This window comes from Bufo gargarizans, chromosome 2, assembly GCF_014858855.1.
Source record: "Bufo gargarizans isolate SCDJY-AF-19 chromosome 2, ASM1485885v1, whole genome shotgun sequence".
Taxonomy (NCBI): domain Eukaryota; kingdom Metazoa; phylum Chordata; class Amphibia; order Anura; family Bufonidae; genus Bufo; species Bufo gargarizans.
In genome coordinates, this window is record NC_058081.1 from 137,839,174 (window position 1) to 137,857,959 (window position 18,786).

The 18,786-nt window shown below is 42.3% G+C and overlaps 1 protein-coding gene across 1 annotated transcript in view; it reads left to right on the forward strand.

Moving 5' to 3' along the window:
* Nucleotides 1-18,786, forward strand: part of FURIN (furin, paired basic amino acid cleaving enzyme) — a 200,865-nt gene that overhangs the window by 29,801 nt on the left and 152,278 nt on the right. Inside the window, exon 2 of the mRNA XM_044279493.1 lies at nt 1,804-2,198. Coding sequence (XP_044135428.1) covers nt 2,028-2,198 — 171 coding nt within the window. The 5' untranslated portion in view covers nt 1,804-2,027. The remainder of the gene's footprint in view (nt 1-1,803; nt 2,199-18,786) is intronic.

Genomic DNA, 18,786 nt, shown 5'->3' on the forward strand with positions numbered 1-18,786 from the left:
CGTCCTGGGTGTCATAAAGTGAACACATCGCAGGTCACGTCCTTGTTCCAGGTTATTTAAAGGGGTTTTTAACCGATCTATCCTCTGGATATCTGGAGTAGATGATCAGTGACGTCTCGTTCATTGGTCATATGGCCTAGTCCCAGCTCAGCCTCTGAAGTGCATTGCGCTTGATGAGAGAAGGCAATGGTGCTAGTGCCTTCTCAAACAGCTGATTGGTGGGGGTATCTAGTGTCAGACCCCCCACCAATAAGATACCGGGAAACCCTTTAATTGCAAAATTTGTGGAAAGCTGAACATGATGATCTTCCTCTTTAACCAATTGGGCATCCAAAGCCAGATGAAGGCAGGTAATTTACTATACATGCATCATAACTGTAAGTGGACAAGCTGTAATTGGTAGGAAGCTTAGGGCTCAGCCACACTTTTCAGGTTTCCTGATGCAGTTTTGGAAGCCAAAATCATGAGTGACTAAAAAAAAGTCCTATCTGTCCTTTTTATACGTTCTTTTTCCTTTTTTGATCCACTCCTGATTTTTGGCATCCGGAAACCTGACGGTCAGGCTGTAGTCTTAGGGTACTTTCACACTTGCGTTGCTTGATTCCGGCAGGCAGTTCCGTTGCCTGAACTGACTGCCTGATCAGGCAAACTGTATGCAAACGGATGTCATTTTTTCTGACTGATCAGGCATTTTTCAGACTGATCAGGATCCTGATCAGTCAGAAAAATGCCTGATCAGTCAGAAAAATGCATTGCAATACCGGATCCGTTTTTCCGGTGTCATCAGGCAAAACGGATCAGTTTTTTTTTTTTTTTTTCATTTTTAAATGTCTGCGCATGCGCAGACCGGAAGGACGGATCCGGCATTCCGGTATTTTGAATGCCGGATCCGGCACTAATACATTCCTATGGAAAAAAATGCCGGATCCGGCATTCAGGCAAGTCTTCAGTTTTTTTCGCCGGAGATAAAACCGTAGCATGCTACGGTTTTCTCTTTTGCCTGATCAGTCAAAACGACTGAACTGAAGACATCCTGATGCAAACTGAACGGATTACTCTCCATTCAGAATGCATGGGGATAGGCCTGATCAGTTATTTTCCGGTATAGAGCCCCTGTGACGGAACTCTATGCCGGAAAAGAAAAACGCAAGTGTGAAAGTACCCTTACCAATGTGATGAGCAGGCTTTTTTATTTTTAATGTTCCAGGCTGATAAGTTACATTTTATCTACGCAAAGCTCTACTGACAGAGAAATACCGCAGAGAGTCTATTACAGGCTTACGATAAGCAACTGCACATGTGGAGTTCAATTTATTTCCATAGCAAAAGTGTGGTTAAGTCCTGTGAGTTTTCATAAATTCAACACAATATATATATTTTTTTCCACACTCCTAATAAAACAGGGCCGCAAAGTGTCCAGCTATTTCAGAACACAGAGGCTGCCAGACAAATTATTGGCAGCATAATCAGGTTGCTATGCCTGCGACATGTTAATGTTCTTGGATATTTTCAGGATCCAGAGCTGCTCCAGTCTTGCAGACTGCAATATAACTAATTGTTTTAGAGATGTATCTATGTATATCTGTATCATCATTTATTACTGTAGAAAAGGGATGCTCAATCTGCGGCGCTCCAGCTGTTTCAAAATTACAACTCCCAGCGTGCCCTAATAACTGTAGGCTGTCCAGGCATACTGGGAGTTGTAGTTTTGTAACAGCTGGAGGGCCGCAGGTTGGCCATCCCTGCTATAGAGGTTTCTATATCCATTATTTATCACACATTTTCCCCTCCCTTTGCTTACAGAACCGACTTTGGGCATTATTTTCGGTCTGGAGAGTCTTCTGCAGCTTGTTGTGGATTTATTTATTATTTTTTTTATTACTTTTTGCTTCTACTTGGAAATTTTTGTTTTCGGACCCCATGATCCCCAGGACTCAACGAAGTTCTTGCGCAGGACAAGCAGATTGTATCTAATCTGGCTTTTTCGAGGACTGCTTTGCATTGATTCAGGAGCACGAAGCTTTGTCATGGATCTGAGGCCTACTGTTCTATTTCTATTCTGGACTTCCCTATCGTTACAACTGAAAGACTTGGCCGGACATAAGGTCTATACAAACACATGGGCAGTCCACGTACCAGGCGGTCCTGCAGTGGCTGATCGAATATCCAAAAAATATGGCTTCATTAACCACGGCCAGGTGAGTGACTACCATTATAAAAAATGTTGCGCCACAAATGTTGCAGTGTAGTTGTGCCCTATGTCACGCGACAATAAGTGTAGACCTAGCCTAAATGTCCTAATGCCCTATACTTGCCTATTGTCGTCTAATTTCAATTGGATTATTATATATTATTTTTTTTTTATTAAAACATTTTAGTTTTTAATGTGACTTCAAATGTGTAGAGTGCATGTTAAGTAATCAGGTTCACTTGTTACTGGTTTGTTCCTGGAGGAAATATTTCTTAAAGTATTATTATTTTTTATTATTAATAATAACGTGCTATTCCTCCCATGGCGTTGTACATATGGTAAGGGGTGCACATACATAATACAGAACTACAATAAGCATGTACAAGATGCGTTACAGAAGGAGAGAGGGCCCATGATCTACAAGGTATGGAGGAAGGACACAGTAGGTGAGAAGTGTTGGGGACTAGTGCCTTTAATACACAGGTCCACCTTCTCTCAACTTTACAGTTTAGACATTGAATTCATCACTCTTTAATAGATCAAAACTGCATTCACAACTCCGCTGGCTTTAGGACCCTTTCACACAAGTGAGTTTTCCATCCCGATGCAATGTGTTATGAACGCTTAGCATCCGGGCTGAATTCTGAGCCACTCATTTCAATGATTCTGTGCACATGAGTTTTCAAACATCACTTTGCGTTCAGGAAAAATTGCAGCATGTTCTATACTGTGCATTTTTCACGCAGCTCTGGCTCCGTATAAGTGGCTCTGGAACGTATCCAGATGAAATGTGTTTTTCACTGATGGTTGTTAGGAGATTGTCATTCTTCAGTTTTTGCAAAATCCGGATTTAAATAAATGTTGAATACAATTGCAGACAAAACGGATTCAACGTGCGTGCAAAACCATCCGTTTTTCCCTGAACAGATCTTGACACAATCTATATCACTCGTGTGGAAGAGGTCTTCTACCCACAATCTCCCAGCAGTATTTGCTATGGTCATTCTATATTCTGGGAGCTGTCATTTTGCATTAGATGCTCTACACTAGGGGTCAATAAGAACCATCAATCCAGTGGTCCAGAAACTACAACTCCCAGCATGTGCATGTATTATGGCTGCACTCTGAACTCCCATAGAAGTGAATTGGCCTTTCTAGGAGATGTAGTTTTATAACAGCTGGAATGCTTGAGCTTGCCGATTTTCTGCTCACCACTTATCTGATTTTGGAAAACCTCAACTTAGCTGAGCTCCTATACTGCAGTGGGACAACTGTGGAGGTTTTCCAAAATCCGATAAGTTGATAGGCGTGACAGCAAGCTTGTCAGTTTCTAATGGCCGCCAGCTTTAGGCCATAATGCAGGATGTAATTTTAGGATCAGTGCATGACTGATAATGTGTGTCTATATATAAAAGAAATACTCTATGCAGAATACACTTGTATATATTCTATGTAATGGTTCCGTTTTACTCTGCATCCCAGGAAGGAAAGCAAACTGCAGCATGCTGCGGTTTGCTCTCCGGTATGGGAATGCAACCAAACGGAACAGAATGCATTTTAGTGCACTCTGTTCTGTTCAGTTACGTTTTGTCCCCATTGACAATGGGGACAAAACGGAAGCGTTTCCCCCCCCGTTATTGAGACCCTATGACTGATCTCAATACCGGAAAATAGAAACGCTAGTGTGAAGGTAGCCTAAACTATACTGTCAATAGAGCCGGAAGCGGAAGGCTCCATACACCATGTAGTGGCCATGTCGATGTCCTGCAGCTGAGCTCCCATTCAAGTGAACAGGAGCTGAGCAGCAGAACACCGGCAACTGCGCCTTCTGCTTACAGGGCTCTCCACTGTGTGCATTCCAGCACTGACATCTGCCCGAACCAGCTAATCAGTGGGGGTGCAGGATGTTGGAACCTGACCGATCTGATATTAATGACTAGGGATGAGCGAATCTACTTTGGATGCTTCATCTGAAGTCGATTCGCATAAAACTTTATTTGTAATACTGTACGGAGCAGGCACTCCGTGCAGTATTACAATGTATTGGCTCCGATGAGCCAAGGTTATTACTTTGCGAATTCTCGAGACTTTGTGTAATAACTTTGTGAATTAATTATTAATGTAAAAAACCTTGATACCAAACTCTGGTTTGGTTCCAAGGTACCACTTGGAACTGAACCAGAGTTCGGTATCAAGGTTTTTTATAGTAATAATTCACAAAGTTATTACACAAAGTCTCACGAGACTTCGCAAAGTAATAACCTTGGCTCATCTGAGCCAATACATTCTAATCTCCCGCGCCGTACAGTATTACAACTAAGTTTTATGCGAATTGACGTTGGATGAAGCATCCGAAGTCTATTCGCTCATTCCTATTAATGACTTATCCTGAGGGCTAAGGCCATTAACATCCAAGTCACAGAAAAAACCCTTTTAAAATCAATATCCTTATTTGTCAAGTGGTTTGTGGAAACCTAAGTTCACATTTTACAACCTTTTTAATATTCTAAAGCTGACGTGATGTAGTATTTATATAGTTTTAATCCACTCTACATGCTGGCTTTCCAGGTAGATGTACATTTGTGTACTATGAAAGCTTCCTCTTGGATGGAATAAACAGATATATTCTTTGCTGCTTTTGTGCCTGTGTTTCCTTATTGCCTCTAGTTCTTAGTGTTTTTTATATAGTTTGTGTGTTTGCCCTTTTATGGTCCCTGGATTGGATGAAATTGGTTTGTTTCCAAGTGTTTTTTCTATAGACATATCATTTTCTGTGAAATCTGAGACTGATGTAGCAAGTTGTAATGTTTAGCGTTATTTCTTCCACTGCAAAAGACTAGATTTATAAATCTCCCCCCGCCCCCCCCTTGTTTTGTTACCTAGTGCCATTGTTTCTATTTCATTGTGCATTTTCGCATAGATGAATCTGTGCTGTTGTCTTCATGGTGTCTGGCTGCTCTGTGGGTCACTGCATATATTTATATTTGTATTTTTATTAATTTTTTCCTTCCAGTTAGCAACAGATATCCTTTTTATCTAATTTGTTTTTATTTTCATTTTTTTATTTTTATTTAAACTCCCGAACATGACTGAGGGCTGCCATCTTGCTTGAGCTGTTAATACCCACATTTAGGGTACTTTCACACTTGCGGCAGAGGATTCCGGCAGGCAGTTCCGTTGCCGGATCCGGCAATCCGGACGCAAACGGATGGCATTTGTCAGACGGATCCGGATGCAGATCAGTCTCACAAATGCATTGCAATACCAGATCTGTCTTTCTGGTTATCTGGAAAAACTGATCCGGTATTTTATTTTCTGAACTGATGCACCCTGAATGGAATGCTCTCCCCCTAGACGGAACTCAATGCTGGAAAACAAAAATGCTAGTGTGAAATTACCCTAGAGAGATGCTTTAAAGCAGCCACCATGGGCACAATGGACAGGGGGACCTCATTGATTTCTATGGCATAATTTTGTAGATGTGCCCTTGAGGGTTGCCAACTGACCAGAAATTTTGGGACAGTCCATCAAAATAGTGTATATGTATATGTGTATATTGTATGTATATATATATATATATATATATATATATATATATATATATATATATATATATATATATATATATATATATATATATATTAGCTCCTAGTAAATGCTGGTAATGAGTATACTTATAGACGGTATAGACATGGATTACTTAGAATCTTTATCATTTATTATGGTTTTCCAATTTTCCATAAAATATGTTGGATGTCTGTGACTTTGGTATAAGTTGTCCAGAAAAAAAACTTCTGGTTGGCAACCCTGATGTGCAGAGGTCAGGAGGAGCTCAGATATCTGATATCGCCTATTGTGAATGGTGGATCATGTATTATCTATATAGAGGTGATATCTGTCATTGTAACTCTGCCTGTAATGATAAGTAAAGTGATATGGAGTCTTACTGTTAAAACTTAAAGGGGGTTATCCCATGAAAAATATTGCTATGAAATGAATAGCCCATATTACATCAAATATTACAACATCCATGCATTAAATCTATTGTGTGTTTAGTTTTTTTGTGTAGTGTACATTAGATTTTCCTCTTTGGTAAAGCCCCCTGTTATCTCTCATTCTGGTTTTCCTTCTCCTGCATTGGAATAGCATGCTCAGTAGCTTCCCTTCACTCTTCCTCATCTCCGGGCCTGCATAGTGATCTCTTAGTGAAGTGGACCAGGAAATTGTGAGGACATTACCTACCATATGTATCTTTGGGACTATATCTGGTGGACTGTTTCCCATGCATCGGAGGAAGGGGTTAACAATTGCAATGCATTCTGAGCGACTTTTGGTTAAAGCGTTCTGCCCACAGAAAGGCAAGCAAGTCCTCAGATTTACAAATGGAATAAAGGGTTTTACCCATTGTAATAATCTTAATGCAATTAATGAGCAGTGGCTTGAGAAATCGTATTTTCCTTAATAATGTAGTTGACTATAATAATATTGTGATAAAGGACAAGGCGCTCCACCATGTCGCACAAGAGTCGGCTCTGAAACTCTGCAGGTCCATAAATTGGGTTTAATCACTTTTTGTTGTTGTGCAGGAGCTTTCCCTTTCCTTCTGTCACCACCGGTAGCGACTGAGAATATATTATGTTTTCCTGAGATGAAAAATCGCTCTGCGTTTGTAGTGCTCGGGACTTTTTGGTCTAAAGAAACTTGGATTGTACCTCAAATATGAACTTGGGCTCCTTTCACACCTGCGTTCAGGTGTCCGCTCGTGAGCTCCGTTTGAAGGGGCTCACAAGCGGCCCTGAACGCAGCCGTCTGGCCCTAATGCATTCTCAGTGGAGGCGGATCCACTGAGAATGCATCCGCCTGCCAGCGCTCAGCCTCCGCTCCGCTCAGTGAGCGGACACCTGAACACTGCAAGCAGCGTTCGGGTGTCCGCCTGGCCGTGCGGATCCGTTCCGACTTATAATGGAAGTCAATGGGGACGGATCCGCTTGAAGATGACACCATATGGCTCAATCTTCAAGTGGATCCGTCCCCCATTGACTTTCAATGTAAATGCAGACGGATCCGTTCTGAACGGAGCCACCGTCTGCATTAATGAGCGGATCCGATCGAACGCAGGTGTGAAAGTAGCCTGATGAGGGTAGACAACTGCATGTAATGTGTGTGTGTGTCTAATATAGAGAGATATCTCTCTCACTCTCACTCTCACTCTCACTCTCACTCACTCTCTCTGTGCAAAGTTTAATTTATTTCAGTAATCCAACTTAAAAGGTAAAACTAACATATGAGAGACTTATTACATGCAAAGCGAGATATTTCAGGCCTTTGGTATAATTTGGATGATTATGGATTTCAGCTTATGAAACACCAAAGTCACAATTTTGAGGTACCCTTTGCTCAGGGGATATGGATTAATTAGCTGACTAGAGTGTGACACTTTATGCCTAGAATATTTAACCTTTTCACAATATTCTAATTTTAACTTGTATTAATGCAATTCATTTTTAAGTTGCATTACTGAAATAATTGACTTTTTGCACGATATTCTAGTTTTTCGAGTTTCACCTGTAGGATGCTTCAATAGCAGCCTTCAGCTCTTCTGCATTGTTTGGTCTCATGTCTCTCATCTATCTCTTGGCAATGCGCCATAGATTCTCTATGGGGGTTCAGGTCAGGCAAGTTTGCTGGGCAATCGAGTACAGTAGTCCCATGGTCATTGAACCAGGTTTAGGTACTTTTTGGCAATGTGGACAGGTGCCAAGTCCTGCTGGAAAAATGAAGTCCCCCATCTCCACAAAGCTAGTCTGTGGAGGGAAGCATGAAGTGCTCCAAAATCTCCTGGTAGACGGCTGCGTTGACTCTGGACTTAATGAAGCACAGTGGACCAACACCAGCAGATGACATGGCTCCCCAAATCAACACAGACTGTGGAAACTTCACACTGGACTTGGAGCATTTAGCATTGTGTGCCTCTCCATTCTTTCTCCAGACTCTGGGTCCTTGGTTTCCAAATGAGATGAAAAAGTAGATCTCATCAGAAAAGAGTACTTTGGACCACTGAGCAACAGAGCCGTGTTTTTTTTTTTTTTTTTGTTTTGTTTTGTTTTGTTTTTTTGTTTAGCCCACTTAAGACCTTTCTGATGTTGTTTGTTCAGGAGAGGCTTGACAAGAGGAATAAGACATTTGAAGCCCATGTCCAAGATCCATCTGTGTGTGGTGGCTCTTGATGAACTCCAGCCTCAGTCCACTCCTTGTGAAAGTCCCCAACACTTTTTTGAATGGCCTTTTCCTGACAATCCTCTCCAGGCTACGGTCATCCCTGCTGCTTGTGCACCTTTTTCTTCCACATCACTTTCTATTAATGTTCTTTGATACAGCACTTTGGGAACATCCAACTTTTTTTGCAATTACCTTTTTGAGGGTTTCCCTCCTTATGGAGGGTGTCAATGATGGTTTTCTGCACAACTGTCAGGTCGGCAGTCTTTCCCATGATTTGTGATTCCTACTGGACCAGACAGACAATTTAAAGGCTCAGGAACCCTTTGCTCAGGGGGTATGGATTAATTAGCTGACTAGAGTCTGACACTTTGAGCCTAGAATATTGAACCTTTTTACAATATTTAAATTTTCGAAGATTCTGACTTTGGGGTTTCATAAACCGTAAGCCATAATCATCCAAATTATAACAAATAAAAGGCCTGACATATCTCGCTTTGCATGTAATGAGTCTCTCATATGTTAGGTTCACCTTTTAAGTTGGATTACTGAAATAAATTAACTTTGTGCGATATCCCAATTTTTCGAGTTTCACCTGTACATATATAATATAATTTTTTTTTTTTTTTTTTTTTTTGCTGCTGTCTGGTGAATATGCAGTCCTATGTAAGGGTGGCATATTTACAGCTACTGGTCCATACCACTAGTTGCCAAAAGGGCACAAAACCTATTATGCAACTAGAAGCACTGAAAAAATACATTGGACACATCCTTGGAGTCCTGTGCTGTTTTCTTTATCCATGTATGCATAGACATGTGAGGACACTAGTGAAAAGTGCTTCTGCGCTATGCCTAGCGTGGGACTGGAGAGAACGCGCATCTAGTCTATCTTTGATATTCCTGCTGTGTTCTCTTTAATTGCAACCCTTGTGTTTTCCCAGAAGATGAATTCTGTGATGTTACTGCCCTAATGAGGCCCTATACAGGTTTACAGCCATAACTTTTCTTGCTTTTTTGTTGTTGGTCAGCAGACCTTGCAGGGATGACATTGCATGTTGTTTCAGTCCCTGTATACAGCTGCCAAGGCCTCCCGTGGAGGGTTAAACCCATTCCTTGAATCACTTTGGCCTGAGGAACCATAAAGCTACACACGCCTGATGCTGCTCACAGTCCCAGGCACAGCAGGCGGCCATGCAGATCAACTGAACTCGGATATTCTGCACGAAAGACAGATGAGTCATTAGTGTAATTGTCATTAGTGTTCCTTACACTACACATTGCGTCCTGGGCTGCGCCTCCTCAGAAACTTGGAGGCCAGTACTGTAAGTTTCTGAATGGTAAAGGGGTGTGTTTTTATTAAAATAAAAATTGATCAGCTCCCATCATACCCAGGCCGCTATAGCGCAGTCCCACTTTGCGGGTTTCTTTATTCTGTCGTTATATAAATAAGGTGGCCTGGTTTGGATTTTTATGCGAAAAACACATTAGTTACCACCCACGTGCTGTTGGGATGAGTAGATTTTGGCTGCAGCTCTCTAACCACAGGTTCTGGTTTCAACCGTTTAGCTCATTTAAGGGTATAAAATCCAACTGGCAGCAGTAGTCGCTTAAGGAAGGGGGGGCGGGAGGGGGGGGGCGTGCAACAGGCCTGTGTTTAATTCATGAAAATAATTGTAGATCAATAGAAGCCCTCTTCATTTTGCAGGAGGTTTCTGTTCTCACTCCAGTTTAGAAGTACAGTTTATAGTCGCAACGTTTAGTCACAAATCACAATTGCCATTACAAGAGGTTGTGTGGATATGCCTACCCCTTTACCAGTCCCTGGCTCCCCCCCCCCCCCATATATATATTTTCTTCTTAGGATGCCATGTTTTGGCTAACCCCCTGGTGGGGAGGTAACACTCTTGGGGTCCATTCACACGTCCGTGTGTTTTGTGGGTCCACAAAACACTGACGCCGGCAATGTGCGTTCCGCATTTTTCAGACCGCACATCGCCGGCACTTAATAGCAAATGCCTAATCTTGTCTGCAATTGCGGAGAAGAATAGGACATGTTCTATTTTTATTTTCATTTATTTTTTGGAACGAAAATGCGGACCCGGAAGTGCGGCCCCAGAGAAATGAATGGGTCCGCAATTCCGATACGCAAAATGCGGAACAGAATTGCGGACATGTGAATGGACCCTTATTGGGATTTTTAAAGTCCAGTGGAGTGATTTATTGGTGGGACAACTACTTCAACCAAATCAACATCAGAAAAATCTGAACCTTAGGCCCCTTGCAGGCAAGCGTTTGTCACGCTGCGGACTCGCAGCGCAGCTCCCGGCCTGACCTCCCAGCACTGATGAGGTTGCATTGCATTATTTTGATTTATGATGCTATGTAACCCTTATACAGTTCTGGAATGTATTGGATAACACTGGCAGCATTGACTGTCATCTAATACATTCCAGAACTGTAAGCGTTACATAGCATCATAAATCAATATAATGCAATGCAACCTCGTCAGTGCTGGGAGGTCAGGCCGGGAGCTGCTCTGCGAGTCTGCATCGTGACACAAAAAACAACAATGTGCACTTAAGAAAGGGTGAGCTGGAACTGTGGACTAATAATAAAAAATATATATTATTATTAGTCCACAGTTCCAGCTCACCCTTTAAGTGCACATTGGTGTGTGTGTTTTTGGGAGGGGAAAAAATAGTCAAGTCTTTTCCCTCAACTTCAGTGTCCGCAAAGAGAATTTCATGGGACTCAATGTAGCAATCTTGGCCTCTGGTTGTATATCCAAGTGTTGAGCGTTCGCTTCCTTTCCTGCTCATGAATCCCCTGTAGGTTCAAAGATCTCATGACCTGCTTTTACTTTTCAAGATTCACCTGTGCACGGACAAAACTTTGGCTTCATCAGGGGTATATTGAACCTTCTTGCGCACACACATTGTTATTACTACCCTCCTCCTATCAATACATTTACTTTCTCTCCCTAAACAAAGAACAACACTCCCTTTTCCATGTAGGAAAGAAAACACAGCGTGTATCTTGACAAAAATGCACACTTGTTCTTGCCTGTCTTGACACTAAAACAGTTGATGTCCAAATTCCCTTGGTAGTCTTGGTATCAAGTTTATAGATCACTTCATTTTTATTTATTTATTTATTTTTAGATTAAAAAAATGATTCCACATTTTACATATACCCACTACCTTAAAGGGGTTTTCGGGGATTTTAAAGAGGACCTTTCACCGATTATGACAATGTGAACTAAGTATACAGACATGGAGAGCGGCGCCCGGGGATCTCACTGCACTTACTATTATCCCTGGGCGCCGCTCCGTTCTCCCGCTATGCCCTCCAGTATCTTCGGTCACAAAGTTATGGTAGGCGGAGTCTGCCCTTGTTCTGCTGTAGCGCTGGCCAATCGCAATTTTTTTGTATGCTAGAAACACTAATTTTAACTTTTAAGTGCATATGTGAACTATAGCTTGTGGCTCACAGTGAATGTGATCTTGGGTTTGAGCTCTCTTCGTGGAGGTTGAGGCTACTTTCACACTAGCGTTCTGAACGGATCCGCTCATATTAATGCAGACGGTGGCTCCGTTCAGAACGGATCTGTCTGCATTATAACTTAGAAAAATTTTCTAAGTGTGAAAGTAGCCTGAGCGGATCCGTTCAGACTTTACATTGAAAGTCAATGGGGGACGGATCCGCTTGAAGATTGAGCCATATGGTGTCCTCTTCAAGCGGATCCGTCCCCATTGACTTCCATTATAAGTCGGAACGGATCCGCACGGCCAGGCGGACACCCGAACGCTGCTTGCAGCGTTCAGGTGTCCGCTCACTGAGCGGAGCGGAGGCTGAGCGCTGGCAGACGGATGCATTCTCAGTGGATCCGCCTCCACTGAGAATGCATTAGGGCCAGACGGCTGCGTACAGGGCCGCTTGTGAGCCCCTTCAAACGGAGCTCACGAGCGGACACCTGAACGCAGGTGTGAAAGTAGCCTAATGTGTTTTACTTTAGAGTAGTATTGTACTGGATATTTGTGTAGGTGGCTTTTTTTCATGGATAACTATGGATTTTACGTCTGGAGTTAGGTGTTTTGAACTCTGACTCGATATGTGAGCGGTATCTCTATCCCAGTAAATTCAGTACCGATTTATCTTTTTCTTTATAGGTTTTTCTTGAAGAACGATCTGTATCTGACTTATTCAGTACATATACTGTTTGCTCCAGTATTTTTAGCAGTCTTATTATAGTGAAATTATCTTTTGTGAAGTCATTCTTCAGGACAGTGTAAGTGTTGGGATTTCACTGCTCTGCTGAGTGCATGTTCTTCTAATGAAAAGGCTAAGAGTGCCATAAAATTAATGGGGTGCATCCATTTTACTGCCATAAAGTTTCCTCTAGCTGCTTGTCTGCAGCATTGCACTTTTTGTTTAGCAATGCTGGGTCATATTGGAGACCTTTGGAGCATGTCATGTATGCCCGGGTTAGTGTCTGCTCCACTTAAAGGACAACTATCCTATTTAAAATCCAGATATTTCAAATTGTCACATTGCTGGCGTTTCTCCAGTCTTGCATTTTTAGTGGCACTTGATTTATTTATTTTGTGTTTTTGGCAGTAAAAATGTTAACTTAAGGTGTTAGCTGAAGGTCTGTTGGGAATATGAGACCCTACTCGTGTCTTTATTTTTTATTTTTACTTTTTCTTGCTTTCTTTTCAATAACCCAGCACGGGGCTGTGTGAGGGCTCATCTTTTGCAGGACGATCTGTTCTTTTCAGTAATACCAATTTTAAGTGTAAGACTTTTTTTTTTTTTTTTTTTTTTTTTTTCAGAATTATTGGGTAGTTGAAGTGGCAAATTGGCATTTATTTGATTTTATATGCCATTAATATTGTTATACTTTAATTGTATGGATATTTTTGCAAGGGGGTGAGCTGAACTTTTAGGTTTTTGCAGATACTAAACTGTGTAAAGTAACACGAAAGAGGACAGTATACTGCTACAGAGGGATCTGGATAGACTGGAGGCTTGGGCAGAGAAGTGGCAGATGAGGTTTAACACTGACAAATGTAAGGTTATGCGCATGGGAAGGAATAATGCAAGTCACCAGTACATACTAAATGGTAAAACACTGGGTAACACTGACATAGAAAAGCATCTAGGAATTTTAGTGAACAGCAAACTAAGCTGTAGAAACCAGTGTCAGGCAGCTGCTGCCAAGGCCAATAAAATGAGTTGCATCAAAAGGGGCATAGATGGCCGTGATTAAAACCTAGTCCTGGCACTTTACAAATCACTAGTCAGACCACACATGGAGTACTGTGTACAGTTCTGGTCTCCCGTGAACAAGGCACACATAGCAGAGCTGGAGAGGGTCCAGAGGAGGGCAACTACAGTAATAACTGGAATGAGGGAACTGCAGTACCCAGAAAGATTATCAAAATTAGTCTTTTTTTTTTTCTAAAGTGAATAACTAAGGGGAGATCTAATAACTATGTATAAATATATCAAGGGTCAGTACAGAGATCTCTCCCATCATCTATTTATCCCCAGGACTGTGACTGTGATGAGGGGACATCCTCTGCGTCTGCAGGATAGAAGGTTTGTACACAAACATAGAAGATTTTTTTACGGTAAGAGCAGTGAGACTATGGAACTCTCTGCCTGAGGAGGTGGTGATAATGAGTTCACTAAGGCCTCTTTCACATGGGCGTTGTGGGAAAAGGTGTTGCGGGAACGTGCAAGATTTTTCCACGCGAGTGCAAAACATTGTAATGCGTTTTGCACGCGCGTGAGAAAAATCGGCATGTTTGGTACCCAAACCCGAACTTCTTCACAGAAGTTCGGGCTTGGGATCGGTGTTCTGTAGATTGTATTATTTTCCCTAATAACATGGTTATAAGGGAAAATAATAGCATTCTGAATAAACAATGCATAGTACAATAGGGCTGGAGGGGTTAAAAAAATAATAATAATTTAACTCTCCTTAATCCAATTGATCGCGCAGCCCGGCATCTCTTCTATCTTTGCTGTGTGCAGGAAAAGGACCTGTGGTGACGTCACTCCGGTCATCACATGGTCCGTCACATGATCTTTTACCATGGTGATGGATCATGTGGTGACGTCACTCCGGTCATCACATGTCCTTTTCCTGCACACAGCAAAGAAGACAGAAGAGATGCCGGGGTGCGCGATCAAGTGGATTAAGGTGAGTTAAAGTTATTATTTTTAACCCCTCCAGCGCTATTGTACTATGCATTCTGTATTCAGAATGCTATTATTTTCCCTTATAACCATGTTATAAGGGAAAATAATAATGATCGGGTCATTTCTTGCAGATGCTTGCGATATTTACGCAACCCCATTCATTTCTAAGGGCCTGCATTACGCGAAAAACGCACAAGAGGAGCATGCTGCGATTTTTCACGCAACGCACAAGTGATGTGTGAAAATCACCTCTCTTGTGCACAGCCCCATAGAAATGAATGGGTCCGGATTCAGTGCGGGTGCAATGCTTTCAACTCGCGCATTGCACCCGTGCGGAATACTCGTGTGAAAGGGGCCTAAGAGTTCAAGAGGGGCCTGGATGTATTTCTGGAGTGTAATAATACAGGTTATAGCTGCTAGAGAGGGGTCGTTGATCCAGGGAGTTAGGGCTCATGCACACTACCGTTCTTTAGTGGTCTGTTTTTCACGGATCCATTCCAGGCTGGGCATAGCACCTCTACAGTATGGATCCACAAAATACGGATGTGTTCTGTATTTTTTGCAGACCCATTGACTTGAATGGGGCCTCAGACCATGATTTGCGGACAATAATAGGACATGCACTACTTTTTAGCGGAACGGAAATACAGTAACGGAATGCACACTGAGTACCTTTCGTTATTTTTTCAAACCCATTGAAGTGACTGGTTCTGCGTAAGGTCCGCAAAAAAAAGGAACAGAAGTGGAAAGAAAATACGTTCGTGTGCATGCTCCCTTATTCTGATTGGAGGCGGGAAGGAATCCCCCCCCCCCCCCCCACCCCCTAAAGTGGGGAAAATTGGCTTCTACCTCACGTGTGTGTTTGTTTTTTGTGCCTTCCTCTGGATCAACTTGCAGGATAATGGGCTGAACTGGATGGACAAATGTCTTTTTTCAGCCTTATAAACGGTTACTATGCATCCTGTCAATCAAGCGGCAGGGGGGTTCCTCTTGAGCAGGGATGACCGCTCCATCTGGTGAACAAATCAATTTGATCCTTTCTTAAGGGACCCTTATAGTAAAATAAGTGTTTGATGGGGGAAATTCTCTGGAAATTTACTTACGATATGGTCCACTTTAAGAGATTGTTTAATTCTATAACGACTGCCATGAGCTCGGGTACATTGCAGTGACAGATGTAGCGTTACTTACTGATCTGCTACTTAAATACTGATGACCTGTTCTCTGACCTATTTCTCGTCTTGGAGGAGCCACTAGTATATGCACTCTTCATCCTCTGCTTTCTCTTGTATGAATAGAATGATGGCGGCAGCACAGGAATAATTTTAGCTCTAATATTATTGGCTTATTCTGCCGTCTAGCTCTACTCTGCAGCTGTGTCTGGTACTACATCACTCCACCATTCACAGCATGGACGTGAAGAGGACTGTCGGGGACTCCGGTGGCAGAGCCGCAGCATTGCTTTTGTTCTGCAAATCGGTGGGGCTCAGACCCCCACTAAAAACAAATTAATGGCTGCACCGAAGAATTTCTCTTTAAAAGTCAATGGGGGGTAAATTTGTGTTTTTTTTCCTACAAGCACCAGAAATTTCCTTTTTTATAATGCAGTTACAAGCTTCAAGGGGCCCGCCTTGACTGTAAAAATGTCTTCCCACAGCATGAGTATAATGAATAAATACCTTCACAATACATTATACTCCTCCATACACACACTTTACATGTTATTCAAAAAAGATAAAAAAATATAGGAAGCGTGATGGGATACATCCAAGCCTCAATATAACATGTCCTCTATGAAAACTAGAGCCGCCGTATTGGATGGTGTCAGTGATTGTGCTGCATATAGCTATCCACGACATGCCAGTGATGGGTTCCCTTTCAGCATGCTGTATGGCACTGTACTGATTCATGGGGTGGAGGCATCATTGATGGAAGCCAGGACCCTTCACTGACTTGGCAAGGCCCAATGGACACTTAGCAGCATAGTGCGAAAAGATATTAAAATTAATTTTGCCTGCTAATACTCTTAACCATGTCTTAGTTATGTGTGCACTGTAAATGGCTATGACTGGGTGTGTGAGTGGTGACAAGCCATCCTTACTTCTGTCTGTGAAGTGACATGAGGAACATTTACTGACCAATCAAGATTCTCCATTGCCTTGTTTGATTTTTGACACGTTGCAAGTGTTTTGCTCGAGTGTGTTCAGCTCTGAGGCAAAGCTGGGGCTGCTCCAAGTTTTGTAGGTGTCGGGAAAGTGACACAGAATGTATAGTGACATTATCTGGAGCCATAGAAAGCTCTGAGCTTGTTCTTTTAGATAATAGGATGGAAAGCCTTGCAGATAAGTTCAAACAGAATTAACTTTCTTTGCGCTGTCCATCCTTTAATATTTGCTCTGCGTATAAGGCCACATTCACACAACCGTATTTTTGCTCCACATCTAATCTGTGTTTTTTGCAGATCTTATGTGTGGACCCATTCCGTTCAATGAGGCCTAAAAACTGCAGACCGCACACCACAGCCCCGCACAAACGTCCTATTCTTGTCCCTTTGGCAGACATGGATAGGCATAGTTCGAATGGGGTCGAAAAAATAAACCAATGCAACAGACGTCAGTTTAAAAAAACAAAAAACAAAGGCTTGTACCTTTGTGCAGATTATTAGTGTTGTGCTACTTGCACACATGCACATGGTAAGGTATGCGGCAGGCTGTTCACTGTATTTGTTTAACTGGGATTTGGCATTTGGTGAAACCAGCCAGATCCCATTATAGTCAATGAGCTCCGCTGGTGAATGTGTTGCTATTTGGCTAGGCTGGATCTAGTGAACTCTGGCAGGTTATTCCTCTGCTGGATACCTTACCACAGGCGTGAAACTAGCCTTAGGCTGGTTTCACACAAGCGAGTGTCGCGCTCTGGACTCGCAGCGCAGCACCCGTCCTAAACTTTCAGCCCTGCTGGGGTCGCATAGTATTTTATATTGATTTATGATGCTATGTAACCCTTAGGCCCCTTGCAGGCGAGCGTGAGCGGATTGGGTCCGGATGCGTTCAGTGAAAAATGTGCGATTTCGCAAGCAAGTTCATTCAGTTTTGTATGCTATCACGTTCAGTTTTTATCACACGGGTGCAATGAGATTGAATGCGTTTTGCAGGGGCATTAACTTCTAATGGGGCCAGAATATAGAACATGCTGTGATTTTTCACGCAAAGCACAAGTGATGCGTTAAAAACAAAGCTTATATGCACAGACCCATTGAAATGAATGGGTCCGGATTCTGTGCGGATGCAATACGTTCGCGTCACGCATTGCACCTGAGCGAAATACTCGCTGATGTGAAAGGGGCCTTAAAGTTCTGGTATGTATTGGATAACGCTGACAGTATTATGTCTGTTTTCCAGTACATTCCAGACCTCTAAGGGTTACATATCATTATATTGATTTATGATGCTATGTAACCCGGCCGTGGTGGAAGTTCAGGACGGGTGCTGAGCTGCGAGTCCAGAGCGTGACACATTCTCGTGAGAAATCATCCTTAAGAGTAGGGCTGCATCATGGTTGTGGCACAATTTATATTCACGTGGGCTTCGTCTGATTGACTGAGAAGTCATTATATTGTTTTAATGCTTATTCTGACCTTTTTTGTTTTGATTGAAAAAAATTTGGACTCAGCCCATTAAAGAGGTTTTCCAAGATCTTTACTGATAACTCATCCAAAGGATAGGTCATCAGTATCTGTGTACTTTTTTATTTATTTTTTTAAATAGCTTTTGGTGCCTTCTCAAACAGCTGATCAGCAGGGCTCCTGGGTGTCGGCATCGCAACCAATCAGATACTGATGACCTATCCAGAGTCGGTAAAAAAAAAAATCTCAGAAATCCCCTAGTTACAGGGATGTCAAACTCGTGGCCCTCCAGCTGTTGCAAAACTACAACTCCCATCATGCCTGGGCATACTACAGCTATCAGGGAATGATGGGAGTTGTAGTTTTGCAACATCTGGAGGGCCATGAGTTTGACATCCATGCACCTAGCACATATCTATGCTAATAGTTTCCAAAGAGATCATGAATGAAAATGAATATATGTAATACGTCGGGTGCTATGTCCAAGGGTGTAGCTCATTACCCAATGAAATAATCCAAAAAACGGAAAGCACATCCAGTAGAAAAA